The sequence below is a fragment of the Rhea pennata genome, chromosome 1, assembly GCF_028389875.1.
Source record: "Rhea pennata isolate bPtePen1 chromosome 1, bPtePen1.pri, whole genome shotgun sequence".
NCBI lineage: Eukaryota > Metazoa > Chordata > Aves > Rheiformes > Rheidae > Rhea > Rhea pennata.
This window is the reverse complement of record NC_084663.1, coordinates 124,327,561-124,348,845: the sequence shown is the minus strand read 5'-3', so window position 1 is coordinate 124,348,845 and position 21,285 is coordinate 124,327,561. Positions and strand designations below refer to the sequence as shown.

Genomic DNA, 21,285 nt, shown 5'->3' with positions numbered 1-21,285 from the left:
GGGCAGATAAAGGAAGCGTAGGTGGTGGCTCCTACTTTCCCCCACACAGGCTGCAAAGGAATCGTGTAAGAACCGGCGCCGGAGGGCTGTCGAGGGGGAGGTGGCGTTAAGTGAAGGCTGCCACCTCCGTGGGTGAGGCGACCCCCTGTTGCTCCCCCACTGGCCGTTGCCCTGGCTCCCGCACTAGGTCACACTCAAGCCGGGCAGGTCACACACCGCCCCGCTACTAGCGCCCTCTTCCCATCCCCCTTCGCGCCGCCGGCCCGCAGCGCCTCCATTAGGACCTACGCCACTGTGTGGGGCAAGCTCACAAGATGGCGGCGGGCGCCGGCAGAGTCGCCCACGTGACCTAGAATCCGACTCCTTCTAGAGACATCGCCGCCGCGCGCCCGGCAGAGCGGCAGGGTACTCTCGCGAGCACGCCGAACAAAGGGAGGGGGCTGGGGACGAAGGGAGCGCGCTGTGATCTCGCGAGATTCCGTGGCAAGGCCGGGAGAGAAGAGCAGGCCGCTGGGACGAAATCTCGCGGTATCGTCAAGCGAGCCCGAGAGACCCGGCCTGTGCTGCACAGGCTCGGCCGCTGAAGTCTCGCGATACCTTCGGTGCCCCCTTCATCGAAGACTGAGCTGAAGGGCCCGCGCAGATCTCGCGATAGCCTGGGCTGCTCCGCTCCCTTCCCCTCCCCCTTTCTCCCCTGGCGCAGCGCGGTCGTTTTTTCTCGCGATAGCGCTCCCGGAGGAGAAAGGGGGAGGGGAGCGGTCCGGCGAAGGGCGGAGCTTGCGCGCTGAAGTCAGCGCGCGCCGCCGGGCAGGCGGGAGGGGCGGGGACTATATAAAGGCCGGGGCCGAGGCGGGGGGGTTTCAGTTAGAAAAGCGATTCGAGGCAGAGGAGCAGCAGCGGCGAGTTTCCCCCTCCCTCCCCGAGCCCGGCGAATCTGAATTTCTTGAGGCGGAGCGGGACGCCCCGAGACGATCTCTCGTTATGAGTCATGTGGCGGTGGAAAATGCCCTCGGTCTAGACCAGCAGGTGAGGGATGGGCCCCGGAATGTGCGCTGCGGGGGGGGGGGGAGGGGGCAGGTCCGTTAACCAGAGTGCGGCGGGGGGAGGGGGGGAGGAGGAGGCGAGGTGAGGTGCGGTAGGGATGGGGAGAGAAACGGCCGAGATTTTTCTCGCGTGAGACTTGCCTTCCGTCGCAATCCGTGACCGCTCGCGTCGTGGTCTCTTTATTCCCACACCCCCGCGCGTTTTCTGCCCGTCAACCCCACCCTTCCCCCCCTCCCCCCCCAGCGTGGCCGGTTTGTGGCGCATTCGGTTGTTGCGCAGTTTCCGTCGTGCGGCGGCTCCGCGCCGCGCTGGGATTGTTTTTTTCCGCCCCCCCCCTCGCGGTGGGGGCGCGCGATCCCCGCGGCGGGGAGCGCGCGGGGGTGGGGGGCGGGGGGGAAGGGCAAGAGTCGGGGGAGGGGGGGTTCGCCGGGCGAGCCGGGATCTGCGCGTGCCCCTGCGGCCTCCTCGCCACGCTCCAGGCCCGGCTTTTGTGTGGCGGCGAGTGACGATGGTAGCGCTGGCTGCCGGGCCCCCTGGCGGTGGCGGCGGGGAGCGGCCGGGCGCGGGGGAGGTGGTGGTGGTGGTGGGGATGGTGAGGTGGGGGGGGAGGAGGAGGAGGGAGGGGGGGGAGAACGAGCAGGATAATGGCGGTCATTGTGGTGGTGACGGAGCGGGGGGCGGCGCGGCGCGCTTTGTGTTGGCGCCCCCCTTCCCCGGGGAGGGCGCTGGGGGAGGGGGCGCTCGCTGCCGCCTTTGTTCCAGCTGCGTCAGCGGGGCCCGGCGCCCGCCTTCCCTCCCGCTCCCTCCCTCCCTCCTTCCTTCCCTTCTTCCTCCGGTGCCGGTGAGCCCCGGGCCCCGTGACGCACTGGAGCTCGGCTGCCGGCGGGTCTCCGGGCGGCTCCCTGCACCGCGGGGTTGTTTGCTGCTTTCCCTCCCCCCCCCCCCCCCCCCCAATTTCTTCCCCCCCCGGTTGTGCGGGGCGGAGCGAGGCCCAGGCTCCTGCCCAGTGCGGAGGGGGTGGATGGTTATCTAATCCCAGAAGAAGAGCGCGGTGGGGGGGGGGGGGGGGGTGGGAAGGAGGAGGAGAACCGGCCCCTGTGTCATAGCGAGACCCAGCGCATGCAGTTGGCACGGCGGGGCAGTGCTGTGCCCGGTTGCTGCTGCCCCGGAGTCTCCGGCGAAGTAGGTCAGGGAGCCGGTCCCCCCCTTCCGCCCCCCCCCCCCCCCCCCCGTTCGCCCCGAGGCAGCACGTGACGAGGGCCGGCTGCCGGATTAGCTGGGCGGCTGCGGCTGCTCCCTGCTGCGCCGAAAATCCCAACCCGCAGTGCCGGCTGCACCGCCGCACTGAGATGGCGGCCGCACGGGCCTTCCGTCGCTGCGCCATCGCCGACATCTGCTTTTGGCTTGGGATGCCCCCACAGTGGAGGCTGCTGGGGACCAGCAGGAGAAGATCTAGGCTTCGTTCCTGTTGATTGTCTGCCCATAGGCAGATGAGAGCCACTTTTCTCCACTAAATCCCTTAAGTTTTTTTTTTTTTTTTTTTTTTTTAGTTCAGAAGATGGTCGTGCTTTTTCTTAACCTCATGTGGATGCTCAGATCAAATAAAGAAATCAGGTTTTAGGTAGTAGTTGTAGAGAAGGTCATAAGAGGTGCAACCCCATCAGATGTTTTTCAAGAATATGAATCCTGATGTCCTAGATGGCAGCACATGTAGTCGGACATCTTAAAGGACAATATATTGGGATCCTTGCTTGGACTGATTGAGCTCCTGCTGGAAGACTTCTGTGCAGTTGCTCTTGGCTAAAAATTTAAAAGTATTTAAACACATTTTAGTCTTTCCAGATAAGCTTTCTCCACCATACCATGCAGACGTAACTATTCCAAGCTGCTCCTTAAATATTGTGTATAGCAGGTTGTCTTGTATTGAAATGAGTTAGAATTGTGGTAAGCGAAATACAAATGTTTCAGCTGAGACCTGAACTGAAATACCTGTTCCTAGATTTTACTGTGAGACCAAAGGCTGCATACACGTATAAAAAGAAAGGCAAATCAAAAGCTGAATCTGCCAAGCTAATTGGAAGTAGTCACCTGACCTTTTGAGATAATATCTGCTTTGCACATTAAATCTGTCTTATTAGTATTAGTGTAGCTTTTAAAGAAATGGACAGCTAAGTCAAAAGCTTTGCTTTTGACCTCAACAGAATGAGTTTCAGTGAACCAAAAGATGTTTCAGACTGATACTTATTCTGCATATAAGCAAAAAGTCCTTAGTATTTGATTTGATAGGTGTAAGATAGCAAATTCAGAAGATGACATGCAGTACATGTTGTGGCCATGAAAACACTTGAAGACAAGATTCACTGCTGATGTTTGGTAACAAAGATTATAGTCGCAGGTTGGTGAGACCACAGAAACCAATTTCTTCATAGCAGTGATTTATCAGAACACTGCCCTCTCATCAGCTAGAATTTTTTTTCTCTTTAATCTTAGCACAAACCCATAATGTATGTGATAATTACTTGGCTGTTTTATTTTTTCTAGTTTTCTGGTCTAGACTTGAATTCCTCAGACTCTCAGAGCGAAGGAAGCTCTTCAAGCAGTAAGTATATGCAAATTTGCAAGTACATTATTTTAAAAATGGACAGCTCTTGTAGCTGTGAAAATGTCTGAAGTCAAGAATCCGGGGTTGATGAGGTTATTAATTAGTCTGGTTTAATTTGGAACACTTTATTCAGTAGTGGTATGGCATCTGTAAATTTGTTTCAAGAGCTTTAGTGATGTTCTACTTAGATACTGAATTAACCTGAATGACTTCAGCGTCTCAATTTTCTGGTAGCTTTCCTGTTCCCTGGATTAAGTCTGAGAGAGATAAGTCTTCAGTTTTGTTGCCAGCTTTTCTGTTCTTTCCAGTCAAAAAGCTGAGGTTAGTGATGACCTGTCCTTTCAAAGGATATAGCTAGAGCCAGAATATTTGAAAAAAAAAAAAAAAAAAACTTCAGTCGTGGTTCACTGGTGTACAAATGTTCTGTGACATACAAGGCATAAGGTATGCTAAGAAGAGAAGGGAAATTCTAGGTATTCAAGTTCTGCTCCTGCCTCCGGTACATTATGATTTACATTGTTTAGCAGACTCACGTATCTGGATTGTAGATGAAGAATGTTATTCAGAGGCAATTATTTGGGACTGCTGGTTAGATATCAGCTGAACTGATTGTAAGGAGTACTTATGCTTACAGTATTCTTGTTTGAATGACGTAATGAAGATGCTCAAATATCTGGGAGCTGTTCAAGCCTTCACCACTTCTAGGGAGACAGGCTTTCGTCACACCCACTGTAATGTCAATAAAAGGCATGTTTGATTTGAGTAAAGGAAATGCAAAACCTTTGTCTTTTTTTTTTTTTTAAAAAAAAAAACTACATATGATTGCAAGACCTTTGTGTTCCCTGCTTTGGACCTCTTGAAGACCTTTTGAACTGAGAAGTGTATTAAGTACTGTATTAAATACTAAGGGGCCTCCTTGTTTAAAGGCAATGTGAAGGTCTTACAACTCTGAGACTAAGTATCTTCTGAGCAAAAGCGATTTTAAAAATTGGTATCTCAATGCATCTGTGCATCCAAGCCCTGCAGTCTTGTAACACTGACTTTTTTTTTTGCTTCCTCTAGAAGGCCGATACATTCCTCCTCACTTACGGAACAGGGAAGCTTCAAAACAGGGTATGTATCAGAAAATGGTAGCAATACCTGTGGTTTTTATCCAGTTTTGAATCTATCTTCACAGGCTGCTTGTTAAGGGCTTCGGTACAACTATTAAGTGACTGTGCAGACTGCTTGACTGTTCTGTGCAAACCATGAAACTTAAATCTTGCTGGTAGCCTGCTAGTGCTGATTCCTTCATCAGGTTAAATCTTAAGCCTTGTTTCAGTATCCAGTTGGCAAAGCGTCTCCTCTGTCTCACTGAGCGATTAACTGTGACTGTACCAAGTCTACATCTGAATTTCTGTAGCTCAGTCTTGTGTATCAAACTGAATGATTTCTAGCAGCACCAATTTTTGTTAGTGACTATGATGTAAAGTTTGCTGTAACTAGTTTGATCTTATAGCTGATGAGCTTCTAAGTAAAAAGTACAGCTAAACAGAGGTTTAGGTGTACGTGCATTTAACTGTAGATGTGGAGGACAGAGAATATAGATGTTACTCTTTCCTAATTCTTGTAGTTTAAGTGGAAAAATAAGAGTATTTGCAATACTCTTTGTGCATGTGATGTGGAATGCTGACACCTAAAATGTGAAATGCGTGACCAGTGGTGGTCATATGTTTTGTGGAGGGTTTGTACTGGGAAATGGCTTTTATATATATATATATACATACACATACTTTTTTCCTAGAACAAAACAGGATAAAGAAGAAACATTTTGTAGACTACTTCAATGAAGTAAAATGAGTTTTAGTTGTAAGATGAGTCACACATGCTTCAGTGTTTGTTACACATGGTGATAATGACCTATGCAGATAAAAGAAACATTCTGTCCAACAACTATAAAACTTCAGGAATAGAAGAACTAAAATGTTTTTCCTAATGGTAGTCGGAAGCAGTAATTGGTGTTTCATAGTATTGTAATGAGTGAACTTGAATCTCATCTATTTCTAAAGCAACGTTGTGGACTTGGTTGCTGTTTTGTTCCAGAAAGTTTATGCGTGGCAACAAGACTTGGTTGGAAAGAGCAACAGACTCTTACCCCCAAGAGGGGAATGAGTAGGAGAAAAGTATTGAAATACATGCTTCTGGGTTTTGAGTTTAGGACTACATTAAAAAGTGTTCTGCCCCTGTTCTGTGCCATCTGAAGAAACAAATTGGTCTCTCTTCATGTGTTTCTAAAGTAGTCCTTTTCCTAATGCAAAGACTGGCCGTAGAGCACCAAAGGATGCTTAACAGCCTGTTAGGAGGATTGAATGGTAAGAGCAGTGACTATTTTTCAGCTCACTGCTGTTTAAATTCCCAGTCATCTCAACCTCAAATGTGAGTAGTTTTCCAAGAAGCCTGCAAGCTGAGCCTGAGTGGAACATTGCTTTTTTTTTTTTTTTTTTTTTTTTTTTTTGAATGTGAAGAAACCATAGTCTAAGTTGACTTGTGGCCATTTGCTTTTTATTTTTTCCTTTGTGGTACTAAATTCCGGGTTAATATTTGAGAATATCACTTAAGGAGCTTGTGGAGTTTTTTTTTTTAATTTATTTTCTGTCAGTTAACGTGACTTGTGGGTATAGGGATGTTACTGTTTCAACTTTCTATAGGAGGCTGGTGGTGAAGCATCACAGTGCACATTGCCTGCTGGAGACAGTCTTGCTTCACTTGAGCGGGATATTTGAGTTGTCTGTCTGCTCATTGAGTTCGGTTATCTTCAAACTGGAAAATGCATAGGTGTTCTAGTTTAAAGCTTACCCTTCAGAAGGTTAATTGATTCCTGCCTTCGTATTATCTGGACTTCAGTAACTAGATTATGTTATGGTCTGTTCAGGAAGAAATTCTGGGTGGTTCTTTCATGGCATTTTGATAGCTATGCTAGGCACTTACCACCTTTTGAAAAGGTATGCAGAAATCTTAATCTAGGTTTTGCACATGTCTGATTTGAATAACTGAACATGCTGTCAAATGCCCTTTGTAACATAGTACTTCTGAATTTCCTTTATACCTGATTGAGTGCTTTATTGGTGTAATCTTCATGACTGTGCAACAGGAAGAACATACTGGCTATATGGAAACTACTATCCCAGTTCAGGGCTTTCACCAAGAAAAAAGCTATCACTGGATGTCATCAGTGCAGTGATGCAAAGCTATGCTATTCTGTAATGTGATTTGAAGTGTTACAGTTTTTATGTCATAAACTAAGTCATATGTAGGTTTTTTTGTTAAAGACCACTACTATATTGACTGTATTCTTGGCAAGTACTAGCCATGTATGGGATGTGCCTTAGCATAACAGACAAACCAAACATTAGATAATGGTATGAATATGTAACAATTCTCGATATAGCCTTACAAGTATAGCAGCGTGTTTGAGTTCTTTTGAATGTAAAAATGAGTAAAATTACATAGAACTGTTGCTCTTTAGAGCAAGATCATTCTACTGGATTACTAACCATGGCTTGATGGGTTTCCAAAATAAGTGTTAGTTAATATTACAGCACTTAATATAGGCCTTACCTTAATGGTAAAGGGGGGGAAAAAAAGGAGAGGTTTGGGGTGTTTTTTTTTTTGTTTTTTTTTTCTTTTTTTCTTTTTTTCTTCTTACTGTATTCCTACACTTGCTTTAGAACAGCTGGGCTATAGTGTGGCTTGGAGCTCTTGGTTTTCTCTGTAGCTGACTGGTGTAGTAATTCATAGATGCTTTAATAAAGTTGTGTAATGGACTTGTGGCAAAGTAAGAAATGACTTAGTGCTGGGGCACTTAAAATAGCTGTTTGTTTTCTGTTGTACATGCGGAGATGATCATGCTAGTTTAATTAGCTATTAGCATGGAAAGCATATTAAAGGATCTAGAGATTTTCTGTTTAAAAACACTATAGTGCTCCCCTAGCACACCAGGTAGCTTCAGTTTACTCCTTTCCATACACATACAGACCTACCCCCTGTTTTGATATAAATCCATTAGCTTTGTTCTTGGGAACAAGCCAGTACCAAATTATGAGAAATGTGAGAATGCATAAAAATATATGGATGTCTTAATGGTAGTTCTGCTTTTGAACTATTGAAGCTACACTATATGGAGCTCCGTATGCTGGGCTGTCTGGTCAGAAGCCTCTTGCAGTATGAAATCCAGACTCTGTATCAGTAAAGCATGGTGATATCAGATCACTTACCTGTTAAACTTCCTGAAAGCTGCTCTGGAATATTTCAGTGAAACCTGCTGTGTAGTAGCAGATCAAGGAATAAATGCTAGAAGTATTCTCAACTTTTAAAACTGCTGATTCCTGCTGCATATAGTAGTTTTTTTGATATGCATTATGATTTTGATATGCATTTATGATATGCATTATGCCTGGATGAAAACACAGACTTTCCTTTGGAAGCATGTGACAGCAACTTAAAGGATTGAGAAGCAGCTTGACAATTCTGTTCTTTAGAAGTGTAAGAACTGCAAAATTGCATTGGGAATGCATTAAATTTTTGAATTGAAACTTAGCGCTTCAGTGAGAAATGTGTAGTGGATTGAATCTTGCTTTTTTATTTTATTTTTTTCTCTCAAGTCTTAATGTGTTAGGGAATTTCCAATTACAAGGTTCTTGGGCTGGTATTTCTAAAGAAAACTATCTGTGTCTGATGGGATGTTTTGGTTCTACTGCATTTCTTTTTGGCATTGATCTCAATATGCCATTGGCTGTTTGAAGTCATGGTGATGTTTTCTTTTAGCTGATTCCCCTTAAGGGCTGAATTATATTGCTTAGACTTCTGTCTTGTTCTACACCAATCAACCATTAAAATCAAAATAAGAATATCAAAATGAAGGTGCAGTTAAAGCCCTGATCCGGGAGGGTGCATATCAATTTAAGGCATTTCAGCAACTGTAAGAGAAAGGTTGGTTGGTTTGTTTGTTTGTTTATTTTTAAGAAAAACATGGCAAGGTACCAGTTTAAACTGGTACAACTTCAGAAATCTAACAAGCTAGGTGAGAAAGCTAGCTTTGTATGGCATCAGGAGTCTAAAGTCGTCTTTCTGTTTGGAATTGTGCAGACTTCATGGAAAATCTTGGTGTGGTACAAAGCCAGGCCAGTTCTCTGGATCCTGGCACTAATCAGTAACTAAATCTGTGTTTCTGAAAATTGCCCTGTTGATTTTACTACTGGTGTTTCTAGGCAGGATGATGCATCTCCAATATTCACTGTGGCTTAGCCATCAAATGAGAACAACTCATACTAAAATCTGATTTTCAGTTGTTATAAACAAGCATAACTTTATGAGGAAGTACTGTGATACTCTTGTTCTTTCCTCAGAAGTCTGTTTAGTTTATCTGTAAGTACTTGAGTGAGTCTCTTCCATAAGAATTTCCACAGCAGGCTTCCATGAATTACCATGATGGCATGGCAGTAAGCGTGTGGGTTAGTGTTGCTGGTTTGCTTAACTATCACTCACTTGGTTTGATTAATTGGGCTGACTCTAAAGGTGCCTTGCACCTGACACTTGCTCCACTCCTGTAGAGTGGAATTGCTCCCCCTTTCCCCCCCCCCCCCCCCCCGCCCCCCCCCCAAAAAAAAAAAAAAAAAAAAAAATCCTTCAAAGAACACCTAATAAGATAGGGTAATTGCTGTAGCAAAACCTGAGAGTCCCAGTTAGGGATAGTCTAGAAGAACCTCTTTCTCTAGAGCAACTGTGCTACTGGTTGATTGCATTCTGCCACTTTGGTGCAATCCAGCAGCTGAGTTAGTGCTGAGGGGCTTGCAAAAAACATGTTTGCTGGTATGAGTGACATCTCCCTTTATTTCACTGAACTCTGCCAAAGAATTCCTAAGCTGAGACTCTGGTTGAGGAAGTAACGACTATATGAATAGCTAATGCCAGTACCAACGAGCAGAATGATTGTGTTAGTGATTACAATGGATTTGCAGCTGGAGGAACATAGATTTGACAGATGGATGTAGGGTGGGACACTTAAAAGCAGAATCAGTTTTATATTTTCATCGAAAGAGGACAGTTCTGTTTGAAAGCCTTAATGTAGTATTGTTTTCAAACTTGCGAAGGTTGAACTTGGAATCAAAACTTTCTTTTGTAAGCTGGGTTCTAACATAAAAGCAGTGCTTAGTGCCCTTGCCCCTCTAGTAGCTGGAAAGAAAGGCTTTTTCATCTCAGTCTGTTGGTCTTAGCTGAGATACTTTGCAATAGAAAACTAACTCTTGGAGTTAATGTTTTAGTTGCTGACATCTACTGTAGACAGATTTAATGTTAAGTGCTCTGCAAAGAGTTTATGTGGTAATTCATGGTAAAAGAACTTAGGTTCTTTATTTCTGCATGATGCTGTTTAAGATTTCTCCTTTATTCTGGCTACATAGATCAGATTGTTCTGTGTACCTGCAGTATGACAAAACACTTAACTTCTATGTAGGATTTTTAATGCCAAGGTTTTATCAATTGCTATACTCAATAGAGGCCTAATTAATATCACCCCCCCCCCAAAAAAAAAAAAAAGTCTTTAATGTCAAGGCTCTGTGAGGATAGAGAGCTGATGTAGAACTGGAGGAAGAATTCTAAACTTGATAAGGCTTCCAGTGTCTTAATGCTTGTTCCGTTGACTTATCTGAGGTTCTAGTCCTCAGATACTTTGGTTATTAAATTCAAGACTGGATTGTGATGGATTTTGATGGTAATGTGTTAAGCTTGGATGTGCCTCTTCAGCTTGTCCTATGTTAATAGGGCATTAAAGCTTGTGGAGACTTACGCTGTCAGAATCCCCCAGCCATGTCAGCTTTATTCTGAAGTGCCTCTGAACCTACTGCCTCTAGAACCTGTTTCTCCAAAGTAAGCAGCTTAAATGTCAGCCTAATGCAAGCATTGTTCTCAACATGATGTGCTTTTATGTTAGTGTCCCTAAAAGAGGTTTCAGCTGTCTTCTAGCTTTATGGTAAACTCTGGCAAGGAAAAAAGTTTAATCTCTAATAGGATAACTCTTAAAGTTTCCCTAAAAGTTGAGGAAAGCATACCTGCTCTTTTTTTTTTCTTGAGGTTGCATAAACATCACAGGGAAGATTGACTAGTCAATCTCTTGCATTTTTTTTCTTGTAAATGCCTGGACCATGTAATGTCTTACTGAAATTGAAATATTTTTCTTAGGTTTTGATAGTGGTGGCTGGAGCTCTAGCAGAGACAAGGATGCATACAGCAGCTTTGGTGCACGATCTGACCGTGGAGCAAAATCAAGCTTCTTTGACCGTGGGAATGGGTCAAGAGGAGGAAGGCAAGTACTTTCTTTGGACAATACATACTAATTCTGCCTCAGCATTTGTTTTGGTAGCACATCTCCTCTGTCGAGAATCTGTTCTAGATGTGAAGAACAGGTTAAAGTAAGGCCTTGGGAGGGAAAGATGGAATGAGAGAACCTTGCTTTAAAGCTACAGGTGTTCCAGGATGGGGAACTTGCTTAAGTTGAAAGATTTGCTGTATAGGACCAGCCCAACTTATTGAAGCTGTAATGACTAGATATTTCATGAAAAAGTTGCTAGATGGGCAGCTGCTATGAGAAAATCAGTAACAGCTGTTGGAACCTCTTAAAATATATTGAAATGGATTTTTTTGAGCTTTTTTTTTCCCCCTTGTTAAAAAGTGTAGTTAATAAAACTGGGTGAGACTCTTGCAGGTTCTCTGCCTTACTTGATCAGTCTTACACACATCATGCGTATGCACAAGTGTGGTGAGAGTGACCTTTATCGACTAGTAAAGCTGACGCTAGTCCTGTATCCAGCCTTTTCTCAAACATGGTTTACCAGACCAAAAATAAACAGTTGAGGTAAGGACTTTTTTTTCCACTTTTTTTTTCCAAGTCAGTAATACAGGTGAGCATCCTCTATAAAATGTGTAGTGTGATGCATAATTGAGCTATATAATTTAGTTTGGTTATGTGTGTGGTGGGGGAGCATAGGAGCAAGTTGCAACACTTAAAGATCGTGTGTGTATTCTTGAGACAGTTAAACATAATATGGAACTCTGGAAATGGTGTGTGTGGACGGGGGCGGGGAGGGGGGAAGTTACCAGTGTCCTCATAAGACGTTTATTTGAAGCACTCTACAAAAATAGAAAAGAAGTTTGAATTGCAGTTCTGCTGGCAGAGCACAGATTCTTTTAACTTAAGGTACACTTAAGCAAATCAAAACTGCCAAATCATGACAGAAAAAGCTTTCTGTCCGTAATACAGACTGATATGACCTAACCTAAGGATTGGGCTAGACTTTAATTTTGCATGTAAAACAATCCTTTTGCCTATGTTTGGTGGTCTGATGTTCTTGCTCTATTTAGGTATGAAGAGCGTGGGAGAGGTGGTGACTATGATAGAAGTGGCTTTGGTAGATTTGACCGTGGTGGTGGAAGTAGCCGCTGGTCTGACAAATCAGACGAAGATGACTGGTCAAAACCTCTTCCCCCAAGTGAACGTCTGGAACAGTACGTAATAGTTGTGTAGACTAACAAGTAAATCAACACAGTTGACTTGACTAGTAAGTAAAATACTATCTTTCCTACTTTCAGAGAGCTTTTTTCAGGAAGCAACACTGGCATTAACTTTGAGAAATATGATGACATTCCTGTTGAAGCAACAGGCAGCAACTGTCCTCCACATATTGAAAGTGTAAGTCTTTTATTTATAATCTGTTTGGTTGGTGTCTCTGATCTTAACAATGTTAAATGTATTTTCCCAGGTGAGACTTGATGTCATGCTTTCTAAGCTGGGGAGGGAAGGAAGCACAAGAGTTTCAGCTAAGCTGTTTTGCAGGGGAGATGTAATTCCAGTTCCATTCCATGTAATGTTAAGACAGGAGAAGTTTTATAAGCTTATTCAGTAGCACTTATTCACTTAATTATGTGAGATCTGTCTTGGAACAAGCACATAAGTAGAAGTGCTTAGGTGTTGGTCTGTTGCACTAACTGTTCAAGCATGGCCAAATGATTTCTTGAACAGAATGACCTGTTTGCTGGTTAGGGGAGGGCCCTGGTTGAAGGGAAAGAATCCCTCTTTAACCTTTCAAAATCTTGCAGTTCAGCGATGTTGACATGGGAGAAATTATTATGGGAAACATTGAGCTCACACGATACACCCGTCCTACTCCAGTCCAGAAACATGCAATACCTATTATTAAAGAAAAGAGAGACTTGATGGCCTGTGCTCAGACGGGTAAGTTAGTAACTGCTTACTACTTAGTAGGTAGTAAACTAAATAGCTGCTTAACCTCTCAGTAGAAGTAGAGTTTTCCTTCAGAGGTGTTGTACAGAAGTTTTTCTTTTTTCAATAGATAGTATTCTTGGGCTAAAAAGAGTGTGCCTTAATGTCATAGGTGGTGTCCTTATATCTAGTGCAGATATTGCTGGGAATGTGTCAGTGGCATTGGTTTAGGTGCCGTAATTGACAGTATAACAACTCTGATGAAAGTTAGTATTAACACTGAATTGTGTCCTATAGGTTCTGGGAAAACGGCTGCGTTTCTTCTACCAATACTGAGCCAGATCTATGCAGATGGCCCTGGAGATGCCTTGAGAGCTATGAGGGCAAGTACTTTAGTATCTAGTCCTACAGAATCTAATTTTTTTGCCCCATATGCTGATTTTTGGCTACTGAGCACAACAGCTGAATTTCAGTGCAGCTATTTCTGGAGGCAGTAGGCAAGCTTGTTTTAACTCCTGGAAGCCTCTAGCTTTCCTCTTAAGTTTTTTCCCCTTTTCTCCTATTTAAAGAGTTATATATGTATAATAAGTATATGCATGACTGTCTTGAACAAGCTTCAAGTGGTCTTGAAAAAGTCTTCAAGTGGTGCTTTCCTGTGCAAGCTGTAGGAGTGCTTTGCTTACTATCAGAAAGCTACTTACCAGTACTTCTGTGTTGCAGGGACTTCAGAATAGGAAATAACAAGCTTCCTGGTATTCTGTGGCTAGGACAGATGACAGTGCTGCTTGTGAAAGACAAGTTTATGCAGCGATGTTACTGTTAACCTGTGAACCAGAACTTTAATCCTGGGCACAAAATTTCAAGGCGAAGTTTTGGGTTGCGGTGTTGAAAAGTATGACTGAGAGGCTACTTGGTTTTTTTTGCCTGTCTCCGTTGCTGCCCATCTGACAGTAGGTATCTGCTTGCATTTTGAGTACTCATTTCAGATGTTTTTTTTCTTCAGGAGAATGGAAGGTATGGGCGTCGTAAGCAATATCCAATCTCGTTGGTCTTGGCTCCAACTAGAGAACTGGCTGTGCAGATTTATGAGGAGGCCAGAAAGGTATATTATCCAAGTGTTCAGTATTACAAAAGGCTTGAGTGTGTCTGTTTTTTCAGAGAGCTAACTTAATCTCGCTTTACAGTTTGCATACCGTTCCAGAGTTCGTCCCTGTGTTGTATATGGTGGTGCAGACATTGGTCAGCAGATACGGGACTTGGAACGTGGATGTCACTTGCTTGTAGCAACTCCAGGACGACTGGTTGATATGATGGAGAGGGGAAAGATTGGACTGGATTTCTGCAAGTAAGTGAACTGGTCTTGTCTGTATGCTGATGACTTGACAACTTGGAACTGTGTTTTTTCAAGTACAATCTAGAGTTAGATGACACTTCTAAGATCTGGCTTTCAATTTGTGAATATTGAGAAAGTATTTAGTCGATTGTGCTGGGTTAAGACTTAACTTTGAAGGATAAATAACATATTTGCTTTAACAATTATATAGGTACCTGGTGCTTGATGAAGCTGACAGAATGCTTGATATGGGGTTTGAACCTCAAATTCGTCGAATTGTTGAACAAGACACTATGCCCCCAAAAGGGGTTCGTCATACCATGATGTTCAGTGCTACTTTCCCCAAGGAAATCCAGGTATCTTTTGTGGAGTACTTTAATGTTACAGCAGTTACTAGACTTCATCTCTGGAAGAGGAAAAACAATTCTTCTTTTTTACCTACTTTTTTTAGATGCTTGCTCGTGACTTCCTTGATGAATATATCTTTCTGGCTGTTGGCAGAGTGGGCTCTACATCTGAGAATATCACACAGAAAGTGGTGTGGGTGGAAGAGTCAGACAAGCGGTCGTTTCTGCTTGATCTGCTAAATGCCACAGGTAAAGACTGCTTCAGAGAATTTCAGGGCAGATCTAATGACTGACTGGTAATAACTTGTATTAGGTGAAGGATGAAACTTTCCTGTTCTGTGCCGCCTTAATGGGCGGTGAATGTCTTGCATGCAATGTCTGAAGTTGATGTAGGCTTTACTGGTAACAGAAGATGGGGGTGTACTTTGCTGTGCAGTCTCTGTGGTGCTTACCTGTGGTTTAATTATTGTTAGGCAAAGATTCCTTGACTCTGGTGTTTGTGGAAACCAAGAAGGGTGCCGATGCTTTGGAGGACTTCCTCTACCATGAAGGATATGCCTGTACAAGTATACATGGAGATCGTTCTCAAAGAGACAGAGAAGAAGCACTGCACCAGTTTCGTTCGGGCAAGAGCCCAATTCTTGTTGCTACAGCAGTAAGTGAAATACGCCCATCGCTTTCAGTTTTCATGCATTTCACTTGTGGAATTTTTGCTAAGATCTGATTAAATCTCTTCACCACTAGGTAGCAGCAAGAGGACTGGATATCTCAAATGTAAAACATGTCATAAACTTTGATTTGCCAAGTGATATTGAAGAGTATGTACATCGTATTGGTCGTACTGGCCGTGTAGGGAACCTTGGTAAGTAAAGTATAGAATTTCACAGGCAATTTCATGTAGGAGTTGCTAGGTATAGTATTGGTTAAGTAGGAGTTTGCAACTAGAAGACATCAGAGAAGCCCATGCATACGAATGATGTGTGTGTGGCTTTGGTTTTAGTTACATTTGCGTAGCAGTTAGACTTAAAGGTTTTGTGAGGTGCTTATGTGAGGTCCCAGCTTATCCAGAACTTGAAAGTCTGCTCACCCTGTGGTGGTGCTGTTAGAATGCAGTCAAAATACTAAAGTAATATTCAAAGCTAATGCTCTTGGAGTACTTCCCAAATGAGCACTGTTCAGTAAACAGTGTCTTGGTGACACTCAAATGTTTTTCAAGTCAAATAACACTTGATTACTTGTTTCCTTTCACTGCTGTTTAGTCAATGTGGAAAGTAACCAATGGTTTTGTTACGGCTAGCGCTCTGTCACTGCTAAATGATTCTGTGACACGATACATGAACTTGGTTCCTTTCTCACATAGAGGGCAAGGGGTTGTGTGGGTGGGTATGATGGAGTGCTGTTGCAGTATGTTTGCTTTGTTATATTAGCTTTTGGGGCTAAGACTGACTATTTACTTCAGGCCTTGCCACCTCGTTCTTCAATGAGAGGAATATAAACATTACCAAGGACTTGCTTGATCTTCTTGTTGAAGCTAAGCAAGAAGTACCATCTTGGCTGGAAAACATGGCTTATGAACAGCATCATAAAGGGGGCGGCAGCCGTGGGCGATCTAAGAGGTAATGATCTGAACTTGGACTACAGGTATACATAGTCTGTGGTGCTGTTCTGTGATGTCTTGTCTCAAATAGTGAAGTTCTGCTGAGGAAATACGTCTAATTCTAGTTCACTGCACACTGGTATCAGGAGGTGGTATCTAAAATTTAGTTTTTATATAGTTTTAAATAAGATGGCTAGTTTGATGCTTAAGAGGAGAAACAAATCTCATGTATAAGTGTTCATGGAACACTTGTAGAAACTCTCAGCTGTATATGCCAGAGTCAGACCTGAAGAGCTATTTTGATGCTAAAGAGCTATATGTTTTTTGATTTAAAACAGAAAAGGTTAAGAGAGCTAGGCTGCAGATGCCCTGGGATATAGGGGTAAGTAGATAGTACTAGTCTAAAATGGAACTACAGCCTGTTGGATTATAGTGAACTTCTCTTTAAAAGAGGCTACTTGTGGAATAGTTCTGCCGCAGAAACCTGAAATGCTGCTGTGAGTTAGTAGTGGTACATAATGCTTGTTGACTGTGAAAGTTTTTTGTCTTAGTTTAGATACTGCAGTTTGACCATGTGAATCCATAGAATGTTTTTTTTAAGTATGCATGTAAAATGACTACTCTCTTCTGTGGTACAGTAAATAGTCAAAACTGCATGACTGTTTCATACAGATACTTCAGGTTTGGGAATTCCATGGAAAAGAAGCTGCAGTGAATCACATCTAGTTAGGACCTGGGAAGGTGATTCTTTGTAATGTGGGAAGTTCAACATGTCAAAGGAAGAGTTTGCTATTTACTGTCTAGAATGTGCTTGTTGCACTTTGTGGATGCTTATGGTTAAATGGGCTGTAGCATAGTGCTTGTACTGATTCTTGGCTAGCATGCTCTGGTAACCTGAAACTTGAGACTCAACCTCTGCATGAGTGTGTATGCTTAAATATATTTTTATTTTTTCCCTCTATATAGCAGTAGGTTCAGCGGAGGATTTGGCGCCAGAGACTATCGAACAAGCAGCAGTTCTGGCAGCAGTAGCTTTAGTAGTAGTCGATCAACCAGCAGCCGCAGCGGAGGAAGTAGCAGCAGAGGATTTGGAGGTAAGAGGAAAAGTGGGCAGGCATGGCTGGCAGATACAAAACCAGATCTGAAATGCTTACTGTTCTAGAGGTAGTGCTTAAGTATTTTCTCCCGGTGCATGTTATGCAAAGTCTTGTGCTAACCTAGTTCTGCAAAGAATACAAGTTACCTGTAGCCATCTTTGAATACTAGTACAGCTGATGCTGTCTTTACAGCATCTTGGTTTAACGTGTGTTTGGCAGTGCTTTGTGGAGTGGGGGAGTTGATAAATATCTTGTCTGTGCTCTTGGCTGTAGTGTGTTAAGAAGGTGCAAGTCTTCAGTTGGATAATTAAGTATCACTGGTGGTCTTTCCTTTTGTAGGTGGTGGCTATGGAGGCTTCTACAACAGCGATGGATATGGAGGAAACTACAACTCCCAGGGGGTTGACTGGTGGGGCAACTGAATCTGCTTGCAGCAGATACCTACCAAACAAGCTAATATGGAAACCACATGTAACTTAGCCAGACTATACCTTGTGTAGCTTCAAGAACTCGCAGTACATTACCAGCTGTGATTCTCCACTGAAATTTTTTTTAAGGGAGCTCAAGGTCACAAGATGGAAACAAAGGAATAAGTAGCCCTATTTTGAAGGTGGTTTTGAAGACTCTATTGCTGTAGTCAGGATTAACTCCCCTCCCACCCATCCCCACCCAGAAACTGCATTTATAATTTTGTGACTGAGGATCATTTGTTTGTTAATGTACTGTGCCTTTAACTTTAGACAACTTTTATTTTGATGTCCTGTTGGCTCAGTAATGCTCAAGATATCAATTGTTTTGACAAAATAAAAATTACTGAACTTGGGCTAAAATCAAACCTTGGCACACAGGTGTGATACAACTTAAACAGGAATCACTGATTCATCCATAATATTACAAAGAAAAACTTATGCGGTAGCCTGCATTAGGGCTTTTGATATTTGCAGATTTGAAAAATAAAACATCTTGAAGCATATCAATGCAATTAGTTTCTAATGTGGCAAAACTGTACTAAGTTAAAGTTCTGATTTGCTCACTCTATCCTGGATAGGTACTTAGAACCTGATAGCCTTTAATAAGCCATTCCAGTCATGATGAGATGATGTATGGATACATGCATACATTAAAAGCACTGTTTTTGAAGTTAATGCAAGTAAATACAGCAATTCCTTTTTCAATATTTAGGCAGATAATTAATGTGAGCTAGCCAAATGTGGGCGGAATATTACAGGGAATGTTTAAAGGTCTGATAACTTGAAATAGTTTTTAGGAGAACTCATCTATTTAGACTTTTTAAAAATGCCTGCCATATGAAATTGAAATGGTAGAATGGCTGACCATGACAGTGATTGGTCCTCCTTAAGGGCCTGACTGAATTTTTGGTCTAATAACGCATGCTAGTGTTGATGTTTTTTGGTCAAGAGGGTATGAACAGGAAGAATTATGCAGCAGGCTTTATTTTAATGCAGATTCACATTACTCTGTTCAAGCTGCGTGGAGATGTTAAACTGGCTTACTGTAGACTTTGTAAAATGGCTCCAGAAGAGTAACAAACAAATCTGAGATCACAGAGGTTGGAAATGTACATAAACTGCACAAGGTTTCAATTCTGCTATTAAAGTGCAGTTTTAGTCAGTTTTAGTTGCATAGGTTTCCATTGTATTTATAGTCTGTTTATGCTAAATCTGGCCAAAGATAAGTATTGTCCACCAGAAAAACGCCTCTGCCACTTGGAATTTCTGTGCTAACTTTGTGGCCAGAGCAGGTAACAACTCTAATCTACAGTGGCATAGGAAAAATGGCAAAAATCTCCTAAAGTGCAATAGATTTTTTCAAGTGTATTGTGCCTTGTTCTAAAACTTTTATTAAGTAGGTGCACTTGACAGTATTGAGGTCATTTGTTATGGTGCTATTTCAAGTCTAGGTTTAGGCCCTTGTACATTTTGCCCATAACTTTTTACAAAATACTTCTTTTATTGCACATTCAGAGAATTTTATATATGTCTTGTGTGCGTGTCCTTAACTTCCAATCTTATTTTGTCTCTTGGAGATTGAACGCAGCTTGTTTAAGGAGAAGGAAATAGATTCTAAAACATATTTGGGACCATGGGAATGATAGCTGGGAAGAAAACTATTTGCACACGACAGATTTCTAGATACTTTTTGCTGCTAGTTTTGTGTAATATTTATTGAACATTTTTGACAAATATTTATTTTTGTAAGCCTAAAAGTGATTCTTTGAAAGTTTAAAGAAACTTGACCAAAAGACAGTACAAAAACACTGGCACTTGAATGTTGAATGTCACCGTATGCGTGAAATTATATATTTCGGGGTAGTGTGAGCTTTTAATGTTTAAGTCATATTAAACTCTTAAGTCAAATTAAGCAGACCCGGCATTGGCAGTGTAGCCATAACTTTCTGATAGTAAAACAAAAATTGGCAACTTAAAATTGAACATGCCAAGGTTTTGATACACTTGTCTTAAGATATTAATGAAACACTTCTAAACACTGATGTGAAGTGTCCAGATTCTCAGATGTTTGTTGCGTGAGTTTTGTTTAGTTGTGTGGTTTTTGTTTTTTTTTTTTTTCTGTTTTTTTTTTTTTCAGTGAATGTCTGGCACATTGCAATCCTCAAACATGTGGTTATCTTTGTTGTATTGGCATAATCAGTGACTTGTGCATTTTAGCAAGTTTTTATCAGCCAGCAATATTTTCAGTTCAGATACAAGGATTTACAACAATATGCAAGAATGGATTTAAACTTGCTGAATGTAAAAATTGAATTTCAAGTCACTGTAGGTTTAGAATTGCTTATTGTATTAGTTTAGATGCTAGCACTGCATGTGCTGTGCATATTCTTGATTTTATTAAAATAAAAAAGTTGAACTGCACAGTCTGTTCATTTGTTAAGCGTCACTCTTCTGGTTTAAAATATTAGTATCCCAAGTCTCATTCACATGCAACTCTAGAAGCAGGTGAATGCAGTGTGTGGCACATAACATCAGTGGGCTTATATATGGCCACTAAACTCAGGTTATGGCTGTAGCAGCTACAATGTTTTGGATACCTGTGTAATGCAAATTTTCTAGAGATAAAACCTAACCAGGTAGTTGCGGTACTGAGGAACAGATACTCTGGCTCCTCTTCCACTCCTTAGGTACCAAGTTTGGCTTCAGCAGTGTAAGCTTAAGTGAAGTTTGAGCTCATGCTCAAGCTTGATTCCTTGGTCACTCTACTCTTAAAGCTCTTAAGCCTCATCTTACAATCTCTGAACTTGAATGCCGTGCAGGGGAGAGCTTGCTTTTTTATTATTATTATTAATTATTTATTTTCCCCCCTCCTGGGCAGCCTCCCTGAAAATGAGTATGCATGTACCAGCCTGGGGGAGGGAAGGGAGGGTTTTTTCTTCCTACTTGTGCCAAATTCATTTGAGATTAGCAGCTCTACAGTTTTGGATAGATTTAAGATTGGAATCAAAAACTGTATGGGAATTTAGAGCTATTGGTAAGCAGGACTGAGCTCATGTACTGAAACATTCAGGAGGCTGAAGCTGAAGGAGTAGTTCTTGTCAGATGTCTCAAATACATCAATAATGTATGTGCACTTAGTGTAGGAAGGAGGAAGTTAGAGCATGCTCACAAGCATAGTTTGACAGCTCTGCTTTGAATACGCTGTGAGTGTGGACCACACCAAATTTACCTGCTTTAGACTTGCACTAGTCTCCATCCTGCAGGGCTTTGTGTTGTCATGCTATGTCCCTGGATGTCCAGAATGCAGTTAAAATAGGTTTCAAGGAGCTCTGGCCTGGCAGATTGTTCCATGTATCAGCTGAAATTGTAAAAGTAATAATGTACTACACGTTGGAGGTTAGCTGGATGAAGTATCGTGCAGTGTGGAGGTAGCTCACAGATTCAGAAAACCAGGCCTCAAGCAGAAAGGCCTACGTTTACTGCTTTGAGCAGCAAGTTTGGTCCTGGCAATGCCCATGTGAATGGTGCAGACATGGCAGAAG

General features: G+C 42.5%; 1 protein-coding gene across 1 annotated transcript; it reads left to right on the top strand.

Annotated features, from left to right (window-relative positions):
• The first annotated feature begins 833 nt into the window (after window positions 1–833).
• On the top strand, window positions 834–20,164 carry DDX3X (DEAD-box helicase 3 X-linked). Its single transcript, XM_062599668.1, has 17 exons — window positions 834–1,026; window positions 3,586–3,643; window positions 4,709–4,759; window positions 10,862–10,985; window positions 12,041–12,184; window positions 12,269–12,368; window positions 12,776–12,911; window positions 13,197–13,282; window positions 13,903–14,001; window positions 14,084–14,244; window positions 14,444–14,588; window positions 14,684–14,828; window positions 15,053–15,234; window positions 15,324–15,441; window positions 16,039–16,195; window positions 17,143–17,270; window positions 17,613–20,164. The coding sequence occupies exons 1-17, from the start codon at window positions 982–984 to the stop codon at window positions 17,693–17,695; spliced, it is 1,962 nt and encodes a 653-aa protein (XP_062455652.1). The 5' UTR covers window positions 834–981; the 3' UTR covers window positions 17,696–20,164.
• Window positions 20,165–21,285: the final 1,121 nt, after the last annotated feature.

Excerpts from the sequence above, each read along its gene's own strand:
- DDX3X (XM_062599668.1), top strand. The coding sequence starts at position 982 with ATGAGTCATGTGGCGGTGGAAAATGCCCTCGGTCTAGACCAGCAG. Across the intron at positions 13,283-13,902 it reads ATGCCTTGAGAGCTATGAGG|GAGAATGGAAGGTATGGGCG; the intron begins GCAAGTACTTTA and ends TTTTTTCTTCAG. Across the intron at positions 14,245-14,443 it reads ATTGGACTGGATTTCTGCAA|GTACCTGGTGCTTGATGAAG; the intron begins GTAAGTGAACTG and ends ACAATTATATAG.